Source organism: Pagrus pagrus, assembly GCF_965226575.1.
Source record: "Pagrus pagrus genome assembly, chromosome: 20".
Classification (NCBI taxonomy): domain Eukaryota; kingdom Metazoa; phylum Chordata; class Actinopteri; order Spariformes; family Sparidae; genus Pagrus; species Pagrus pagrus.
Window position 1 is genome coordinate 3,258,207 of NC_140207.1, and position 18,289 is coordinate 3,276,495.

The 18,289-nt window shown below is 39.0% G+C and overlaps 4 protein-coding genes across 19 annotated transcripts in view; 1 reads left to right on the forward strand and 3 right to left on the reverse strand.

The window, feature by feature from the left end:
• The first annotated feature begins 2,108 nt into the window (after positions 1–2,108).
• LOC311249340 (E3 ubiquitin-protein ligase MSL2-like) overlaps positions 2,109–18,289 on the forward strand; it is an 83,847-nt gene continuing 67,666 nt past the window's right edge. For 11 of the 16 annotated variants that reach the window (XR_014621160.1, XR_014621161.1, XR_014621162.1 and 8 more), the window contains exons 1-3: positions 2,109–2,189; positions 6,029–6,187; positions 16,995–17,068. Coding sequence is in view for 1 of the 16 variants with exons in the window: in XM_084340293.1 (XP_084196419.1) it covers positions 6,184–6,187 (4 nt within the window). In the remaining 15 variants the exon portion in view is untranslated. Of the gene's footprint in view, positions 2,190–6,028; positions 6,188–16,994; positions 17,069–18,289 lie in introns of those variants that run through there. The other 5 variants (XR_014621166.1, XR_014621167.1, XM_084340293.1 and 2 more) reach the window with 4 other exon arrangements.
• Positions 4,224–6,138, reverse strand: LOC311249347 (eotaxin-like). The gene is made up of 4 exons (XM_084340307.1): positions 6,023–6,138; positions 5,196–5,325; positions 4,835–4,893; positions 4,224–4,725 (listed from the first exon to the last, which is right to left on the reverse strand). The coding sequence occupies exons 1-4, from the start codon at positions 6,090–6,092 to the stop codon at positions 4,700–4,702; spliced, it is 285 nt and encodes a 94-aa protein (XP_084196433.1). The 5' UTR covers positions 6,093–6,138; the 3' UTR covers positions 4,224–4,699.
• Positions 10,615–12,036, reverse strand: LOC311249487 (uncharacterized protein). The gene is made up of 4 exons (XM_084340553.1): positions 11,884–12,036; positions 11,660–11,771; positions 11,359–11,433; positions 10,615–11,239 (listed from the first exon to the last, which is right to left on the reverse strand). Exons 1-4 carry the CDS (start codon positions 11,960–11,962, stop codon positions 11,050–11,052), a joined length of 456 nt encoding a protein of 151 aa, XP_084196679.1. The 5' UTR covers positions 11,963–12,036; the 3' UTR covers positions 10,615–11,049.
• On the reverse strand, positions 15,559–16,986 carry LOC311249345 (uncharacterized protein). Its single transcript, XM_084340303.1, has 4 exons — positions 16,824–16,986; positions 16,615–16,723; positions 16,307–16,381; positions 15,559–16,186 (listed from the first exon to the last, which is right to left on the reverse strand). Exons 1-4 carry the CDS (start codon positions 16,900–16,902, stop codon positions 16,000–16,002), a joined length of 450 nt encoding a protein of 149 aa, XP_084196429.1. The 5' UTR covers positions 16,903–16,986; the 3' UTR covers positions 15,559–15,999.

Below are 18,289 nucleotides of genomic sequence, written 5' to 3' on the forward strand. Positions count from 1 at the left end.
ACAAACTCAAGCGTGAAACCAGTTTATTGTTGCGAGACTTCATTCTTCTCCACTGAGGGGTCATATTTACGTTGGATTGTGAAGCATTTCAGCAGGTTGGAGTTATGCAAGCACGTCTGAGAGTGTTATCATGTTGGTAAAGGTGAAACTCAGTCAGCAGAGCCAAAGACAAGCGAGACTGATACATAAGCAAACTTGACGAACAAAGAAGAAATCTGGAGTTGAAATGGCAAGGTGCATTTTTTTCAGAAGCACAGACGAGCAAGGGGAAGGGCGCATTTATCTAATCGACTGCAGAAGAGTTCGTCCGTAGGGATGGAGGATAAATGTCGTCGTGTGTTGTACATCTTAGTCTAAATTATTTATCCATCTTGTTAAAAGGTCACATTTATACAAGATAGGTGACGATTTGGGGCTGGATCTGTCAGGCTGAGCTTCCTCCTCTTTACTCCTCGACCTTTCAGTGCTCTCCAGACAAAACTTCTCTTTGGCTGTGTGTTTAAGGGTTATAAATTATAAATTCACCCGAGAGCAGCTTTGCCTTTTTAGAAATATTTGTATATAAACGTACCATTCCTTTTGAAAAATGTAGTTCATGCAGCCTGTGTATGAACCTGCCTTAGAGTTATGCAAAATGTATTCGTAGTGTTTGGGATCTGTTATATTATTGTTTTATACAGAATGTACAGGAAAAAATGATGTTAATCAGTGGATGTTCAGTAACTGTGTGTTCTGTTTTGCCATAGTAGAAATAACACCATCCATTGCCCAAGGTACAGATAACATTTAGAGACAGGGGGCAAACAAAAAGACAGATAAAGGACAAGGCTACATCAAATATGTACATTAAACAATAGTGGATTATAACTAAGAACATTTATTGAAGTACAAAGTCAAAATTAGCTCAACTTTAAATATCTTCAGCGGTAAAATGGCAGACACATTAATGCAGCAGTGATATTAATCCAAAAACATCAGATCTAATAAGAAAACACTTACAGGGAACATTTTTACTGCTAAATGATTAGTCTACTTTTCATACTTTGAGTAAATGTTGCTGATAAAACCTATGCCATTTTACTTGAATGACATTTTTAATGCAGAACTTAGAGTATTTTGATATTTTTATTTATGTAAAGTAAAATATTACAACACTTCTCCCACTAACGTGAATATTTAGTGTGTTTACATTAAAGTTTCATCATGTGTGTTCTTGCATAAAAAGCTCTGTGGGAATCTACAAACAGGAAGTTAACTTTAATTGGATGATTTTCCAATCGGAGATGAATCCAATAGGTTAATTCCTCGTTGTCCCGCCTACGAGGCACCTGATTGGACAAGCCGCAACCAACCGCTCCCCCCTTGTCAACCAATCAGTTTAACTCTACTTGATGACGTTACTTCACGGCAACTTCGTAAAATGGTCGCGGTGAGAAATAACGTTACTGTAAATTCATGATTTTGTTGATATGAATGTTGCGCACACATTAATGTTGAGTTAACTTTAATATGTTTCCGAGAAACATACTGTAAATAACGTCGGTGTTCAAATCTGTTGGCTAGCGGTTATGCTAACGCGGCTAAAAACGTTTGCTATCTAGCTAAGCTAACTGCTAGCTAGTTTAAATATTCCGACGCCATTTTGACATGACAAGCTGATTAATGTGTAATCTGTGTAATCCTTACTCCTTTTAAGTGCTTCCCCAGATAGTTTTAAAGTATTTATTTATTAAAGTATTGTTTCTGCTTTCTTAATTTCTTGCTATAAGTTAAATTAACTTTGATTTTAAACACAGAGCTAAAGTAGTGACTCATAAAATGACTATTATCTCAATTCTTAATGGGATTTCTTCCTTGAATAGGAGCCTCTTACCACCACAGACTATCTACTGGATTCACTTGTTTGACATCTGTCCTGCCTTTGAAGACATGGCTAACAATAAATAACCTAAACAGAGAGAAGTTCATATGCTCTGTACTAGTCAAAGATACACAGGCAGTTAAAAATATACTTTGACGTCAGAGCTGTTGAAGAGAGACTGACACTTCACCTTCTCTCTGTGCTCTAAATCTGTTTTACATTTTAATTGTTTTCTTTGTCGTCCTACTTGCTCTCAGGTCAATCGAACCCACGGCAAAATGTAAAGTTGGTCGACTGCTCATCATGTCAGAGGTCACAATGGATTCCAGTAAGTCAGACTTGCACCATGTTTACATCAAATATAGTGTGTATACGCTGTTTTTTTTTAATCACAGGTAAACTCTTTAATAATTTGCTATTAACTCTGTTCACATTGCCAGTGGATGAGTTTGCCTTGTGTTTTTTTCCCCCTTGAGTGACCTGGAGAAACAGGGAAGCAGCAGATAATATACTTCATCAGACCACATCCAGAAGGCCTTTGGTGGTTCATTTTGAATTTAACAAGGTTGTTCTGTCATTTAACATACCCTCATTATGAAAAAGGCATGGACAAAATGTTTGAAGAACACCTGTAAGTAATAGTAGTGTAATATAATTATATGTATAATTCACATACTGTGGTGCAGCCTCCAAAATGACCATACAGTTGAATTAAGACCTCTCTCAAACAACATAATGAACAAAAACTTAACACCGAGGATGTACAGCAGAACTTTTGTATAAGACTGCATTAGTTTCAGCGAGGTGAACCTAATAAACCTGCAAGTGTGTACACATAGTCCGAGTATTGTCTGTCACACTTGCTTCACACCTGCAGCTTCCACCAGATGGAGCTAAAGTCAAGTTTAAATTTCAAGTGTGACTTAGTCAGCATTTTACAATTTCCTCTCTATTAGGGCAGCCCAAATTTAAAAGCACAATACAAATATTATTCTGTTTCAGTTGAAGTTTTAAAGTGGACACACAGTGTTCCTTAAAACTAAAACTTTAATGTCCTGTTTTCAGTTGTGGCTCAGCAGTAATGAAACTGTTGCAGGAACTTTAAGAACAAACAAAGACCTTTGAAGACCCCATTGTGGCCGACGAGGCTGATGTCAGGGGAGCTATTTCGTCTTGCTTTATTTTTATTTCTTGGTGGTTGATGCTCACAGTCTAAATGATGGTTAATTTCTTCTCTTCAGAAGAACTTGCGTGCTTTAAAAAGGTTGCTCAAACTGAGATAAAAATCATCACTATCTGTTCTGTTTCCTTGAACTTTTAGCTATTTTTGCTTCATTACATCACGTCCATTTCTACTGAGAATTTCTCAGAACAGCAAAAGATGACATCTATTACAGTTAACATCCTCTTTCCATGGGTCTGTGATGAGCCCTCCAACTAAAGAAACTTACAAACGTCACTGCCACGTCCATCCCTTCTTCTTTAATCACAGGGTCTTTCTTAGTGAAGGTGGCAGTTCAATTTAAAGTTTAGGTTTGATATAATACATGAATTACCATGATCATAAGGTGAGGTTTACGAATGAAGCTTTGAACGTCTGTTTACTACTTACTATAATTTTTGTTAGTGTGGTTTTATGGTAATTGTTATTGATGGTGCTGTTACATTGCTGCTAGACGACCCTGTTAATACAGGTGCGTGCCTCTCTTTGTGTGTAGCAAGAAGGAATACAAACCGTTTGAGTGCCTCTGCGGGGATGGTTGTGGGTGGAAGGCATTATGTTTTTCAGATGGTCTTTACATACGTGCATCAATCCTGTTCTTGTGAACACAAAAAGTAAAAAACGCCTTGAGGAGTTTCTACAAATTTGGCAATAATGTTCACTTGGACTCGAGGATGAACTGATTATTACATTTTGGTGGTCAGAGGTCAAAGGTCAAGGTCACTGTGACCTCATGGCATCCCATTCTCGTAAACATCATATCTCAGGAACGCTTTCAGGGAATTTCTTCGAATTTGGCACAAACATCACTTGAACTCAAGACTGTACTAATTTGAGTTGGTGATTAAACGTCACTGTAACCCTAAAAAACCCATTTTTGGCCATTACTCATTACGCAACTCATACGATAATTATGACAAAGTTTTACAGAAATAGGATTAAAAAAAAATATCCAGAAGGTCAAACGCCAAGTGAGTATTCAACACCATAGCTCAGAAACATCAATTTGACTTGTGCGTGGAGATAAACAACCACCATGAGAAAATGTTGTTTTAAGGCTAAATGTCAACAGATATGGATTGAAGCTGAATATTTAGTGGGATTAAATCATGTTGTGAATTTAGGAAAAGATTACATCAGTTAATCTTTAAGTACATTTTTTATTTTTGACTTATTGGAAATATTTGGATACAGAAGTCTGAAACAATCCAGCCGCCACTGGAATCTTATTCTATAAGTTTAAATACATAATAAGTTCAAAGCAAACAAAGTTAATGAAGTCTGATGTGGTCTACTGTACTGGGTTTAAACAAAATGAATAGACATGCAAAAAAAAAACAAAAAAACAACAACTGCACAGCGTTTTAATGTTGACGTATAATTTTAATGTCGCTGTAATGAATGAAGCTTCACACTATCTGGTACAGCCCTACTACATTGTTTGGGATACAAAAATATATCTTTTGCTTCAAGCTACTTGCTATTGTATATGTTTTGGCTCAGTTGCAAGCATAGAGGTATTTGCATTCAGGGGCATGATCACAGTAGGATGCATCGGTGTGTATATATATATATCAGCAGCAGGAAAATGTCTCGCTCGGACAGGCGGCGGTGCTTCACACCTTCGTCATATTGGCAGTGACTAGAGAGAAAGACAAAAAAAAACCATCAGTGTTTCTGTGCTTATGGTCTTATACCGTGTGTGTGTGTGTGTGTGTGTGTGTGTGTGTGTGTGTGTTGGTACAACTTACTGTTCTGGACCCATTCACTGTTGGGATCAACACAGACCTCTCCATGGTGTGTCCTCAAACTGTAAATGGATAAATAATTAGATGGAGATTCTGTGTGTGTGTGTGTGTGTGTGTGTGTGTTGGACACAGATTTTAAACATACAAACACTATGATCAGCTGGTGCAGAATATTTTAAAAGAATATTTCCTTCCACCTTCCATAATATTAGTTTATTTAATATAGCGTTAATTGATTAATTAATTTGTCATATTTACCACCTGATGATTTGTCCGTTGATATTTTTAATCTGTGGGACAATTATACGCGATACAGGCAAAAAGCCTAATGCAGACCCTGGTTGGACGATATGTATACACTTACAGCAAAGCCTCCACACAGCCAGGTTTGGCATGTATTTCACGATATGTGTTCCCAATCACGTCATTGCTGATATCAGCAGTGGAGAGTCTGGGACAACATGGATGTGGAAACCTGCGAGAAGGGTGGCGCTCTGAGAAGGACAGAGAGAACAGAGAGAAGTTAATAATGCAGTAAAAGATGCTTGGGGTCATTTATAACTATTAAATTCCCAGTGAAGTTTACTATGACGTCGTTTAAAGCAACCGAGTATCAACTAAGTAATATCCTGCCTTCCATTTCATCTCTTTGTCACAAGTGTTTAATAGCCATAACATGTGTGGATATCAGTAAGGCTCTAATTGATCTACTGTACGAAGAAAAAACAAAAACCATACGATTATGAAAAACAGATGAAACCATTTACAAGGTGTATAACTCTGAAATGATATGACGAGTACTAATGGAAGTCAGGTGAAGTTTCACACACTCATTCAAAACATTTCTGGAGCTTCACAGTAAAACAGCGTTGCAGCCTTCTCCCAAACAATTGAAGCAGCTGGGGATCGAACCAACAACCAAAAAAACAAACTGAAATGGCTCCATACAGTGAAATCGAAGTCTCTGGAAGCCCTGTGATACCAAATTGATTTAAAAAGATGTTTACACCCATTTTAAAGACGTAATCTTCACTATAGCTGCTAAACTAAAAAAAGTTTGCACACAAACGTGTAAAGTGGTTGCACGAGCTCGACCATGCAACCACTGGCATCCCCGTCATTGATGGGGAATAACACTTCATAACAACACTGCTGCAGTATTATGTGTTTTAATAATTATTTGTCACTTACTGTTAGGTGCAGTATATGCAGAGCACACAAAGAGCAGGAGGAGAGCGATGGACAGGATCCTCATGGACATTTTGACTGGAGTGACTGGTGGACTCGTTGACTGGTGGACTCGTTGACTGGTCAGGCTGCAACTACAGCACTTGACGGATGTTTGGATATTTATGGGTAAGTGCTGAGTGATCATCTCGGGGGAGGCGGGGGGGGGACAGGACAGATGACGTGCTTCTATATGTATTTGTGCACTTGTTGTGTGCGTGTATGTGTCTTGTGGTCTTGTAGATATCACACCTCCGCCCCGCACCAGACTCTTCTGAGCCCTCTGTACAACTTCAAACTACCAGCATCTTTCTGAGAAACATCCTGACACATGCATGCTTGCTCTCTCTCTCTCTCTCTCACACACACACACACACACGCACGCACACACACACACACACACACACAGTTTTGTAGTACATAGGCCAACACAAAGTGTGAAAAAGATGCACAGTGTGGTGGGTGATGCTACATGTTTTGCATCGTCATGAGAAACATATTGAGAGATTGAATGACTTTTGTTTTCCATTTTGCTTTCTGTCTTCAGTGATTAAACTCACAAATACTGTTATTATTCACTACTTCTCTGGAAGTAACCGGTAGGATGGAAAGGCTGATTGAAAAAAAACATTTTTACACACGTATTGTGTCATAGTTTCTTTTAAATGATCAGGGTTAGCGGTAACTCACACTCTGTAGTACTGTGATATAACCAACAGTTGAATATCTTCACATTCACTCAAAGAGTAAAGTGAAATGATAAAGGAGACACAAAAACCCTTAATTTGATCCTCAGCAGACCGAAAAAGGCCGAGCAACCAATCCCCTAAACTTTCAAAGTAATGATAATGAAGGCAGGAAACTAAATGATCCTGAGTTTAGATTTCCTTTTGCAGATTGTCATTTTGTAAGTTTCTCAAACACTGTGGAGGAAATTGATAGAGACAAATACACGCGTAAATAGAGACTTGCTGACATGCTTTCATTTTTGATCTATAATTAATATCAAAGAACATTTTAACACTACTTCTGTTCTCGATACTCACTCTGTCAGCAGAAGTTTCAGTCGGGCTCATCTCAAAGCGTTGGCAAACCAAAGTAAATGCTTTACCACAACAGGAAGTGGCAAAACATGTTGTGCTTCTTTAGATAAACTTGGTTGACAGCAGTGGTGTTGTACTAAGCATTCTTAGATCTGCTGTTTAGATAAATAATGTAGCCTGACCACACAGTTGCACATAATGGGGATTACATAGATTGAATTGATAGATGTTATGGCCTGGTCCCAGACTGGACCATGATTAAATACTGTAGTGAAATCAACACAACAACCTTACTAAATGATACAAACACTAAGCAGAATTAAAACGTTTAAAATTACATACAAATATATAATATGTGAGATAATGACAAGAGATAACTTATCTCTATGAATAGATATCAGCTTGTGAGTGCAGAGTCTGTAGGGAAGGGACAAGGTTTTGGTATCGACCCTTTGTTCTAGTTGTAGTTAATTTATTGTCGGTGTTGATCATTATGTTTGAGTGGGCTTTGGTTCAATGCAGGTAAAGGTGGCGGTGGAGTGCATTAGCAGAAATGCAATCTTGGAGCCTATCGACACTCGTCTGATGGTGATTTAGCTTTTTATTAAAAGATTTGTCTTCATATTAATGCAGAGAATTTGTTTTACTATCCATCATCTGGATATCTGTTGGCTGCACCTGAAGCCCTGAAACAGCCTTTGCTGGGTTCCTAAACTGTGAGATAACAGGACAAGAATGGATCAGGTGGCCAACCAGACCTACAGTAGGAAATTGTTCTTACAGAAATATCCTCCTGATGCTTCATCAGTTATGTTACCTGGGGTCATCAGGTGTTTTGGGAAGAAAGGTAATACGATATAAACCTCTCTGGACTAGTTCCAGCCAAGTGAACAAAGAAATTCATCAAGACTGAGTCGAAACTGAAACCAAAAAACAGAGACAACTGGAGACTAGCCCTGAATATGGACTTTCAGTCTTTCATCTTCCTCTGTCTAAGTAAACCAAGCACGAGCAAGATTACTGGTAGTGAGAGTGTGGCTTTGAATGACTGACACAAACCCAAAATGCCACGAGACTGTAGTGGGAGTGAAGCCCCGGCGAGACCACCAAGGCTGCCACTGATCCTGCAGATTCACGCTGTGAAAGTGTGACATAGTTTATATTCAGTGGCAGAAAACAGGAACCCCATGCCTTCACTTGGTGTACCACCAAGGCAGCAACTTGTCACTTCCTGCTTTTGAGAGGGCCTCATGTCTTATGTGATTTAACGTGCAGAGAAAAGAAATGTTTTGACTGTTGTGACTCAGCAAACTGATGTCAGCATTTATTCAAAAGAAACAATGAAACACCCACCACATGACGACAAGTCAGAGAATGTGTGTCAGATGATGTGATGTTAGTGATGCAATGATAAAACAGAGCAGTTTGTCTCGATGATCTCACCAGATAATATCTAGAAGGTTTAAAGTCAGAGGAAGCTGGACTTGTTTCTGTACTTTGCAGGGCAAAATGTAAATAAGATAAGAAGATAAAGTATGAGACTTAAGTGAGTAAACTCAGTTGTTACAGCAGCTCAGGAGTCAAACACAGAGGATTCAATCGTATGAAATAATACACTCAAATATATGTTTTTATACTCTGAGATCTTTATTTTTGGTGAATATTATTGAAACGTTCCTTACCCAAACCTGCAGAAAGCCTCCAGGATAAAGTCTGTGTTGGGCTGTGGTTGTAAAATACCCCGTCTTTTTAAAGGTGAATTCAGAAATCTAAATGATAGTCGTCAGGAAATAAAACCAATGATCTGTGGATCGTCATAAATCCAGATGTGATAGTTGTAAAATTGAAAGTCAAATCAAATTAGGCACCCCTAGTTTCAGTTCATATATATCTAGGTTAAAGGTTTGTCTCAGCAGCCTTTCAAACTGCAGTTCAACATATCCTGACCTACTTCAGCTTCTTCTGCTATAATTAAAACTTTGCTAATCTAGACATCTTGACGTCCTTTGGGGCTTTCTGTTCCTTTGTCTGTAAGTGCTTTATCAATTCTACTGCCATATAGGTCCCCTGTCATGTCATAACTACACATAAGCTTGAAAACGTAATTTGATTGTCAGACAGGGTTTCGACACCCTTACCACCCGCACTGAAACACCAAAGCGAGAGGAAAACGGAAATTGCTTCTTCCTCTTCCTCATTAGCTTGGCATGCAACAAAATAGTACCCTACAGCAGTCACCCGGTACAGAGGTGAATGGGTAGATCTGTCTGACAAACATGATCAGATACTGCCCTCGCTCTCTTCAAGTTAATGCCAAGGTATACTGTGCAGTTGAAAGTGATGTTGCCCTAAAGACAAGAGTCACGTCTGGGTAGACAGCTGGAGCTTGATTTGCATTGTGGAAATATTTGAAATCAGCCGACCTTATCTAAGGTTTCTGCTGTGCTTATTTCACGTACTGTGTGGCTTTGCTAGCGGCTAGGATATCTATCCAACAGCGACATCTTGGACTAACAGCTAGTTTGGGGTAAACTCAAGCTGTCATTTTCTTTAGTCTGTGTCCAACCTAACGTTAGTGAAAGTGTCATTAGTGAGCTATGAAAGCATCAAACATGCATTAGAGATGAATGATATGTATGCACTGCATAATATCATGAAAAAAGACACTTAAAGCCCCCCTCCAGTGTATTTTGGTATTTTTATGATATTTCATATTTATCTGAGTCATTTCCTGACAATGATGAAAAGCCACAGTTTGCTAAATATCTTTTGACAAATAACTTTGTGCTCAAATTCACTTGCTCTTGGAAAAAGGGAGAAAAAAAGGTGTTTTTCTATATTTCCCTCTTCATTTCTTACTTGGAGTGCCTGGATTGCCTTCGGAAACATAATAATTGGTTCTGTGGGCCGTCACATGCTGTTGAAAATCTGACGAGCATTTTATTTGAAGCATGCTGATGCTTTCATGCCTCCAAACTTGTATAAGCCACACAGTTCACAGGCATCAAATAGTCATTTGTTAGAGGGTCACAACACAATACAACAGCTCAGGAATCGCTGTGAGCCATGTAGCTTTTACCACCCACGGTAAAATGACTATTTTAAAGTATTTTTGTGCAGTTGTTTGACACAAAAAGCCGACATGTCAATGACAGCACCTTGATTATGGCTTTGACTGTACTGACGCATAGAATAAGAGTTCATTAATGGTCGGCGTTGACAGACTTTGTGCGTGTGAATTTTTGTGGGAGGAAAACTGCTGCTTCGTGTGAACGAAAACCAAAATGGAAAAGATTGTGTGATGATAAAATTAATTTCACCGATGGTTTTTTCCCCCTGTGCATCGACATGTTTGAAGATTAAGTTTAATTCAACAACTTTCCTTGATTGCGGTTTATTAAATGTTTCAACCTCTAACCACAGCTGCCACATATCACGTTTCATGTTTGATCCTTATCTGGATAAAATGGTGCGGCACTTATGGCTTCTTGCTGTGGCTGTCAGAGGGAAGTCAGATTAGATTAAGATAAACAGGATGCAGGATTGTATGGCAACGTTTATTTCTGACCAATGTTTTCACATTTGCACAATGTCTCACAAAAAGTTATTTTTTAAATAAATATTGTTTAATATAAACATTTTCTCAATACGATTTCATAAGTTTAAGTCTACTTTTAGATGCAAATGAACAATAAATTATAACACCGATCATAACATGCGTGTAAACATTCATAAATACACTTGGTAATAAATATTTATCAGAACTGGTCAATTAAATTAAACTAATAAATAATTTCACTCTCAAGGAATTGAAAGAAACTAAATACTCAAAAGAAAATAATCAGTGAACAGAATTCTGCTCTTTAAGTGCCATCAATGTGTGCAATCATTAGCTTCTTGACAAAGTCATTCTTCGTCTCGTTGGCCGGAGGTGGAGAAGATTCAGGTCTACTCGTTGTCACTTTCTGAAAAGGTTTCACCAGCAGGCATCTCGGATGTGGATGGGAGGGAGGGAAGAGATGAGGAGGGAAGAGGAGTGGAGGGTGAAGGAGGGGAGGCGGTGGATGTGATGATGGAGAGGAGGGAGGCTGTAGACGAGGGGACCACAGGCGAAGGACTGGCCTGAGCTTTTGCTTTCCTGTGAGGAAAATAATAGACAAAAACATATGAGACCATAGGTTTATGATTGAAGGATTAAATGAATGTAGAAAAGGCCAAGTGAGCATGTGAGTGAATCTACAGTCATAATAAACTCACATGTACTCCGTAATCTTGCGGAGAACCCAGGGAGCACTCAGTTGCTTGCAGAAACGTCCTGTTTTTGTCTCAAAGCTGCAGGAATGACAAACAAATGCAACATTAGTACTTTAAAGACACTTTCTTTTAAAAGTACAAGCTGGCCTGACTTTACTTAGTGTTAATAGTACAATTAATGAATACATAGTGTTGCAGTTCATTAAAAAGGAGCAAATGTAAGTATCGGAAGCATTTAATATATTTAATAATCTGTTTCATATTTAACAATTATTTCTATTTTAACCTGTGCTGTTTTACTTACATGACAGCTTGGACACATGGGAGGTTACGTCGCTGGGTCCGAAATCCTATGATTGGCTCTTTTATCTCGTTTCTGTCGACTTTCGTACAGCAAGCTGCCACCTTCTGATTTGCTGAGAGAACAAAACAGATGAGAGTTAATTAAATAACGAATAACAGTTTTAAGTGGCTGACAGGTGCAAAAGCGATACGTAAGATCTTGATCCTTGTTCCTCTTAATCTTACCTCCCAGTCCTGAGTGAATGACAGCCAGCAGGACGACGGCGACCAGCGCACTCTTCAACAGGCTTCCACAGTTTGCCATTTTCACAAGATGATGATAAATATTAGTTTAAATAGATGAATACTGAATAAGGCACTGTTGGTCTTTCGTCTCACTTCCTCTCCAAGGAGCTTGTTGAACTGACCGCTGTCTAGAGACATCGGATATTTAAGGCCTGAAAAAGCAGAAGTGGCATGTCCGGTTAGTCATGGTGCTATCTTATTTTCCACTCCTCTCTTTACTTCTGAATAATTGACCGAGCGATTTATGGGGATTTCCATGATGTGACCGACAGGAAGCACTTTCAACATAGTGTTTAATTTTGGGACTTAAGTCACGGGTCTTTCTGATTATTCTGATTATGGGGGTGTTGGGAATCCCCCACAGGACAGAGGTCGTCCAAAACCCAGCCCATAATGAGGCTACTAAATGGCTAAAAAGAATTAATTATTATCTTGTACTGTATACAAAGGTCTTTTTACATTTTTATTTATTTAATGACTCTTAGCTATTCGATCAGCAAGTATTAGTTATTTGTAATAAGACACTAGAAGATTGATTTTTCAGCAGGATTACACAGAAACTAGACAGATAATCCTGGCATAGCATTTCTTTTGCTTGACATGAAAATTAAGTCACCTTTTTCCTGATTATCTGATGGTGGGGCGCCAGGAATCCATCACAGGCAAGAAGTCATCATTTACATTACATTTATTAAGACATTACCAAAGACAGAAGTCATGAATCAATCATCCAACTTAATGCAAACTGGTCACTGTTGAGTAGAAGTCTGCGTTATTTCAAGACAATGAAACATTGAAGCTACCCACAGTGATACCCACAAGTAATGATAAATAAAAGATAGGAGCTATTTTAATTTTGAGGAAGTCACTTGTGGGAATTATGTCATGAAGACTATTTCCACATGTAGTGATGACCGACTTTATCGTCGATATCTGGATGTCTTTTGACCCTCGCTGAATCAGTTCTGAGTGGGCTTTTGCCGTCATGTAAGTGGCTCATTATTTCCACTGCCATGTGGGAGTGCCATGTCATGTCCACACTACAGCAGATAAGCTTGAGACGTCATTTCAGTGTCAAACAAGTTCTGAGCAGCTCAACGCACCATGAAACGAAACAAGTGCAACAGGAAAGTTGCAGAATCTCTTCTTCCTGTTCCTCTTTTTCTACTCATAATCAGTACTACGTTTATATTCCTACTTTATTTACTTGTCATTTTTTTTGGTACTAGTTCAATAATACAAAAATATATCATTCTCAATAAATAAATAAAGATGTAACATTCTAGATTAAGATAAAACTGTATTGATCCCTGAGGGGAAGGTCACAATACCCAGCAGGTAAACTATATAAAGTGGTTAAACCAAGTCATGTATATTAATTTATCAATAAATATAATCAAATAAAGTTGTATATATTATTCTGCATTACAAATACTTTTAATGTTGGTACTTTAAGTATATTTTGATGCTCATATTTTAGGAGTAATGTAGAAATTGGCATTTTTTGTGATTTGGTGCCCCCCACAGACATCAGTCATAAATACAGATCCCAGCACAGTTTGTCAGACGTAATGTAGGTGCCAACTACAAACAAAGCTCAATACGTCATAACAAGTGTTGTGTGTTGAAGTAAACATGGTGAGATAAGGTCTACACCCCTCTTCCTGTTGGGACCCCGACCCCTCAGTAATATCCAGGACAGATGTATGGAGATCCTTCAAAAGGATTCATCCTCACAAGGCATCTGGACTGAACAGCATCCGTGGCTGGGTCCTCGAGGTGTGTGCAGATCAAGTGATGGATACTTCACCGACACTTTCAACCCCTCACTGCTTCAGTCTGTGGTCTCCACATGTTTCATAAAGGCCACTATTGTCCCTGTGGTCAAAATAACCAAAGCCCGCTGCCTGAAGTACCCCCAACCAGTAGTGCTCCCCTCCACAATCACGTGGTAGTGCTTTGAGCGGTTTGTCAAAAGCTTCATCAGCTCCTCTCCTCCTAACAGAACAATTTGCATACATGCTAAAAAGACCGATGACGCCATCGCCGTGGCCAGTAGGCGATTTGTTCCTCCCAAACTCCCCCGTGGTAGAGAATATTATTTCTCCAAGACACCTCAAAGAGGTACAGTTAGCAAATCATCATTTCATCGAGCAAAGGTCAAGAACATCATCATTTCTGACTTATGATTCAGATTCAGTGCCATATAAAATATTTTATTTCCTGTACCTTCAGTTTGGATTAGAGTATGGTTGCTCCAAACACTTTGTCTAGTTTTGGCGCTTCATACTGCAGCTTTTAATAATCTCTACACCACAGATTCAGATGAGTCATACCCATGTTGAACTGTCTGTGGGAAGTGTGAACATGTAAGGGCCTATTCTTGATTCCTGTCGTTGTGCTTTCTATCTGACTCAAAGCACGATACACAGATATCATTGGCTGAGTAGCCATCAAAATGCGCCGTCAAAATGTAATAATACTCATTGATTTATCAGCGATAGGTCCTGACCCGGATAGGAAGACATCTGGGTCCAGACCCAAAGTGCGATCCACCTGTTAGTGATCTCGGGGGGGATGGAGAAGGATGGCAGGTTGACAAGGGGGGTGGTGTCTCCACTCGAATCCCCTACTGGCCCTTACCCTCCACACTGCCTCCTCCTCAACCTTGACCAGAGGAACACATTTGAGAATGCTGTTTACTGACTATAGTTTAGCATTTAATACCAACACGCCCTCGAACCTCATTATCAAGCTCAGAGACCTGGGACTCAGCACTGCCCTTTGGAAGAGTGAAGTGCGACTGGTTTCAGGCTGGTATCGCCAAATTCAAAACGAATCCTGTTGATTGAACATCAACACTCGAGCACATGCAGCGTCCTGCTGTTCTGACCTGAAAAGCTCCACACATGAGCCATCGCAAATATCTCCTCCCTGTCAGTGGCGTGTCTATATAGCATTTTTTTTTGTTGTTTCAGGCAGAAAAGCCGTGGGGGATGAAGCACTGCACATTGGTTTTCATTTATTGACTTTTCTGTCTCTGTTATAAGAGTTTCTGTCTGATAAAGGAGAAGTAGTCCCTATCCACATTGTGTTATTTAGGCTAGCTCTTGGTGATAGCATAGTTACTTCTACTGCTTCCTTGAAGATGAACCTTTTGGTTCATCACTTCTACGTGACTGGACCCTGAACTTCCTGACAGCAGACCCTGTTGAGGCTGTTTGAGATACCTACTTTACTGTATATGTGTGATTGTGGAGTTTATTTTGTTTACACGTCTTCATGTTGTCTGCTTTGGTTTTATTCTACTGTGGATTCTGTAACAAATGTCAGTCCATTTTATTAATCTGGATTTTAATTACATCTCTTTTTTTGAAGGAAAATAAAGTGCAGTAATGTTAACCTTGAGTACATTTCAACTGATCTTCATTTACTTTAATCTAAGTACAGTTTACTGCAAGATAGTACTTTTATTTTTACTTTAGAATAATATTCTACATCTCTTTCCTTCCCTGCCAACCACTAACCAGCTGGCATGTTTCATGTTTGATCCTCGTCTGGATAAAAGACCTCAGATAAGATGAAGATAAACACAGATAAACACTGGATGCAGGATCACATGTGCAACATTTATTTCTGACCTGTGTTTTCACGGTTAAACAACTTTTGCTTTAGTTATCACAAGATTTCAAATAAATACATATCTTAAAACATTTTCTCAGGATGATTTTGTGAAGTTAAGCATTAAAATGCACAATAACAACAAAACATACACTGATCATAAAGTTATATACCGTAACTTGTAAACATAAATACACTTGGTAATAAATACATGAATACTTCTATCAGAACTGGTCAATTAAATTAAACTAATAAATAATTTCACTCTAAAGGAATTGAAAGAAACTAAGTATTCAACAATAAATAATAATCTAACATAATTCTGTTATCAAGTGCTATTTCAAACATTAGTTTGCATCAGTGTTAATTCATGAATCATTCTTCTTGAAAAAGTCATTCTTCGTTTCATTGGCCGGAGGTGGAGAAGATTCAGGTCTACTCGTCACTTTCTGAAAAGGTTTCACCAGAAGTCATCTCAGATGTGGAAGCGAGGGAGGGAAGAGATGAGGAGGGAAGAGGAGTGGAGGACGAAGGAGGGGAGGCAGTGGATGTGATGATGGAGAGGAGGGAGGCTGTAGACGAGGGGACCACAGGTGAAAGTTTGGCCTGAGCTTTTGCTTTCCTGTGAGAAAAATAATAAGAGACAAATATATGAGACCATACGTTTAGGATTGAAGGACTAAATGAATGTAGAAAAGGCCAAGTGAGCATGTGCGTGAATCTACAGTCATAATAAACTCACTCGAATGCAACAATCTTGCGGCGGACCCAGGGAGCGTTGAACTGACTGCAGAAAAGTCCTGTTTTCGTCTGAAAGCTGCAGGAATGACAAACAAATGCAACATTAGTACTTTAAAAACACTTCGTAGCATTAATAGTCCAATAAATGAATAATAGTGTTGTATATTCATCCTAATTCAAAAGCGTACACCATTTTTAACCTTTAACAACCACTTATCCAGACTGTGTTCCTGCTTTAGAGGTACCAAATTATCAACATCAACTTCTAGTGTCCTAACACGGACATACAACATCGCTCTTCTTACTTACATGACAGCTCGGACACATGGCGGGCTAGCTCGCTGTGTCATGTATCCTGTGATTGGCTCGGTTATCTCCTGGCTGCTGACTTTTTCACAGCAGGATGCCAGCTTCTCATCTAAGACAAACAGATGTGAGAAAGAGATGAATTTAAAAATTGCCATTTTAAATGACTTCTATGAGATCTTGCAACTCTTGGATCTAAATCGTAATCTTACCTGATGATCCAGACTCAACCGCAGCCACCATGACCATGACGACCAGCGCACTCTTGAACAGGCTTCCACAGTTGATCATTTTGAAAAAGAGATTGAGGTTAAATAAGAGATGAAATGAATAAATACTGAATAAAGTAATCTCTGTCGGTCTTCCTGTCCCTTCCAATCCAGAGAGCTCGGTGAACTGACAGCCGACTGGACACATCCGATACTTAAGGCCTGAAAAAGCAGAAGCGGTGCCTCCGGTTAGTCATCTTCCTTTTTTTTTTGTTTCTTTTCCCTCCTCTCTCTTCATCTGAATGAATGACCCGCTGAGTGACGGTGGTTTCCATGAAGTGACCGACAGGAAGCACTTTCATCAAAGCGTTACGTTTAGAAACTTAAGTCATTTTTTTCCTAACGTTTCAAAAAAGAGGTACGGTTAGGAAAATTTCATCAAGCAAAGGTCAAGAACATCATCATTTCTGACTTGGGTTATGATTCAGATTCAGTGCCATATAAAATATTTTATTTCCTGTACCTTCAGCTTGGATTAGAGTGGTATGTTTGCTCCAAACACTTCATACTGCAGCTTTAATAATCTCTACACCACAGATTCAGACGAGTCATTCCCATGTTGAACTGTCTGTGGGAAGAGTGAACATGTAAGGGCCTATTCTTCTTCTTTTTTTTTTGTAATTTAAGTTTTTATTGTTTTTGTCTTTGGTGTATGACAGTACAACAATTCACTTTATGAGACAAGCCTTGTTACTTACCACGTATATAGTATCAGTGGTCAAATGAGGAAAAGAAACATGGTTCAAGTAAATAAATACAAGACAGAAGAGCAAAGGACACGTTAGTTGGTCCCATCACTCATCCTGTAAGCATATGCTCATAAGAAGCTGTTCTCATGTGCCCTTTCTTTTAGTTCAGGAGATTTGGCTGTTTTCCAGTGCCTACGTATTATCCTAGTGGCCACTGTGGTGCTCACCACGGTCACAGGAAATTCTCCATCTGAAATGTTGTGTATTCAGGTTTTGTCCCCGAGTAAACACAGTCTTGGTGATGAAGATGAAGTCCCTCCCAGCCAGTAGCTCAAATATACCAGATTTGTCCTCCAGACGGACTGTATAACTGGGCATTCCCAGATGCAGCATAAGAAAGTGCCTGTCTTTCTGACATGTCCAGCACAAATTGCTGTTTAATCAACCCATTCTGTGGAGTCTTGAAGGTGTCCACTAGAATCTGTGTGTTAACTCATATTGGGTGAATGTCCCTTTAGCTTCTCTTATGTACTTCCCATTGTTAGATATCATTTTCAGCCATTCGTTGTCCTCAATTATACAATCCCAAATCCTTCTCCCAAAGTCTCTGTAAACTTTTACAGTCAACAGCGAGCAGTTGGTTGGTTGTTCTGTAAAAAACAGAGGCATGATGTTGCTCCACTGGTAACCTGAAGCACTCCATGATGTGATTTGATCTTT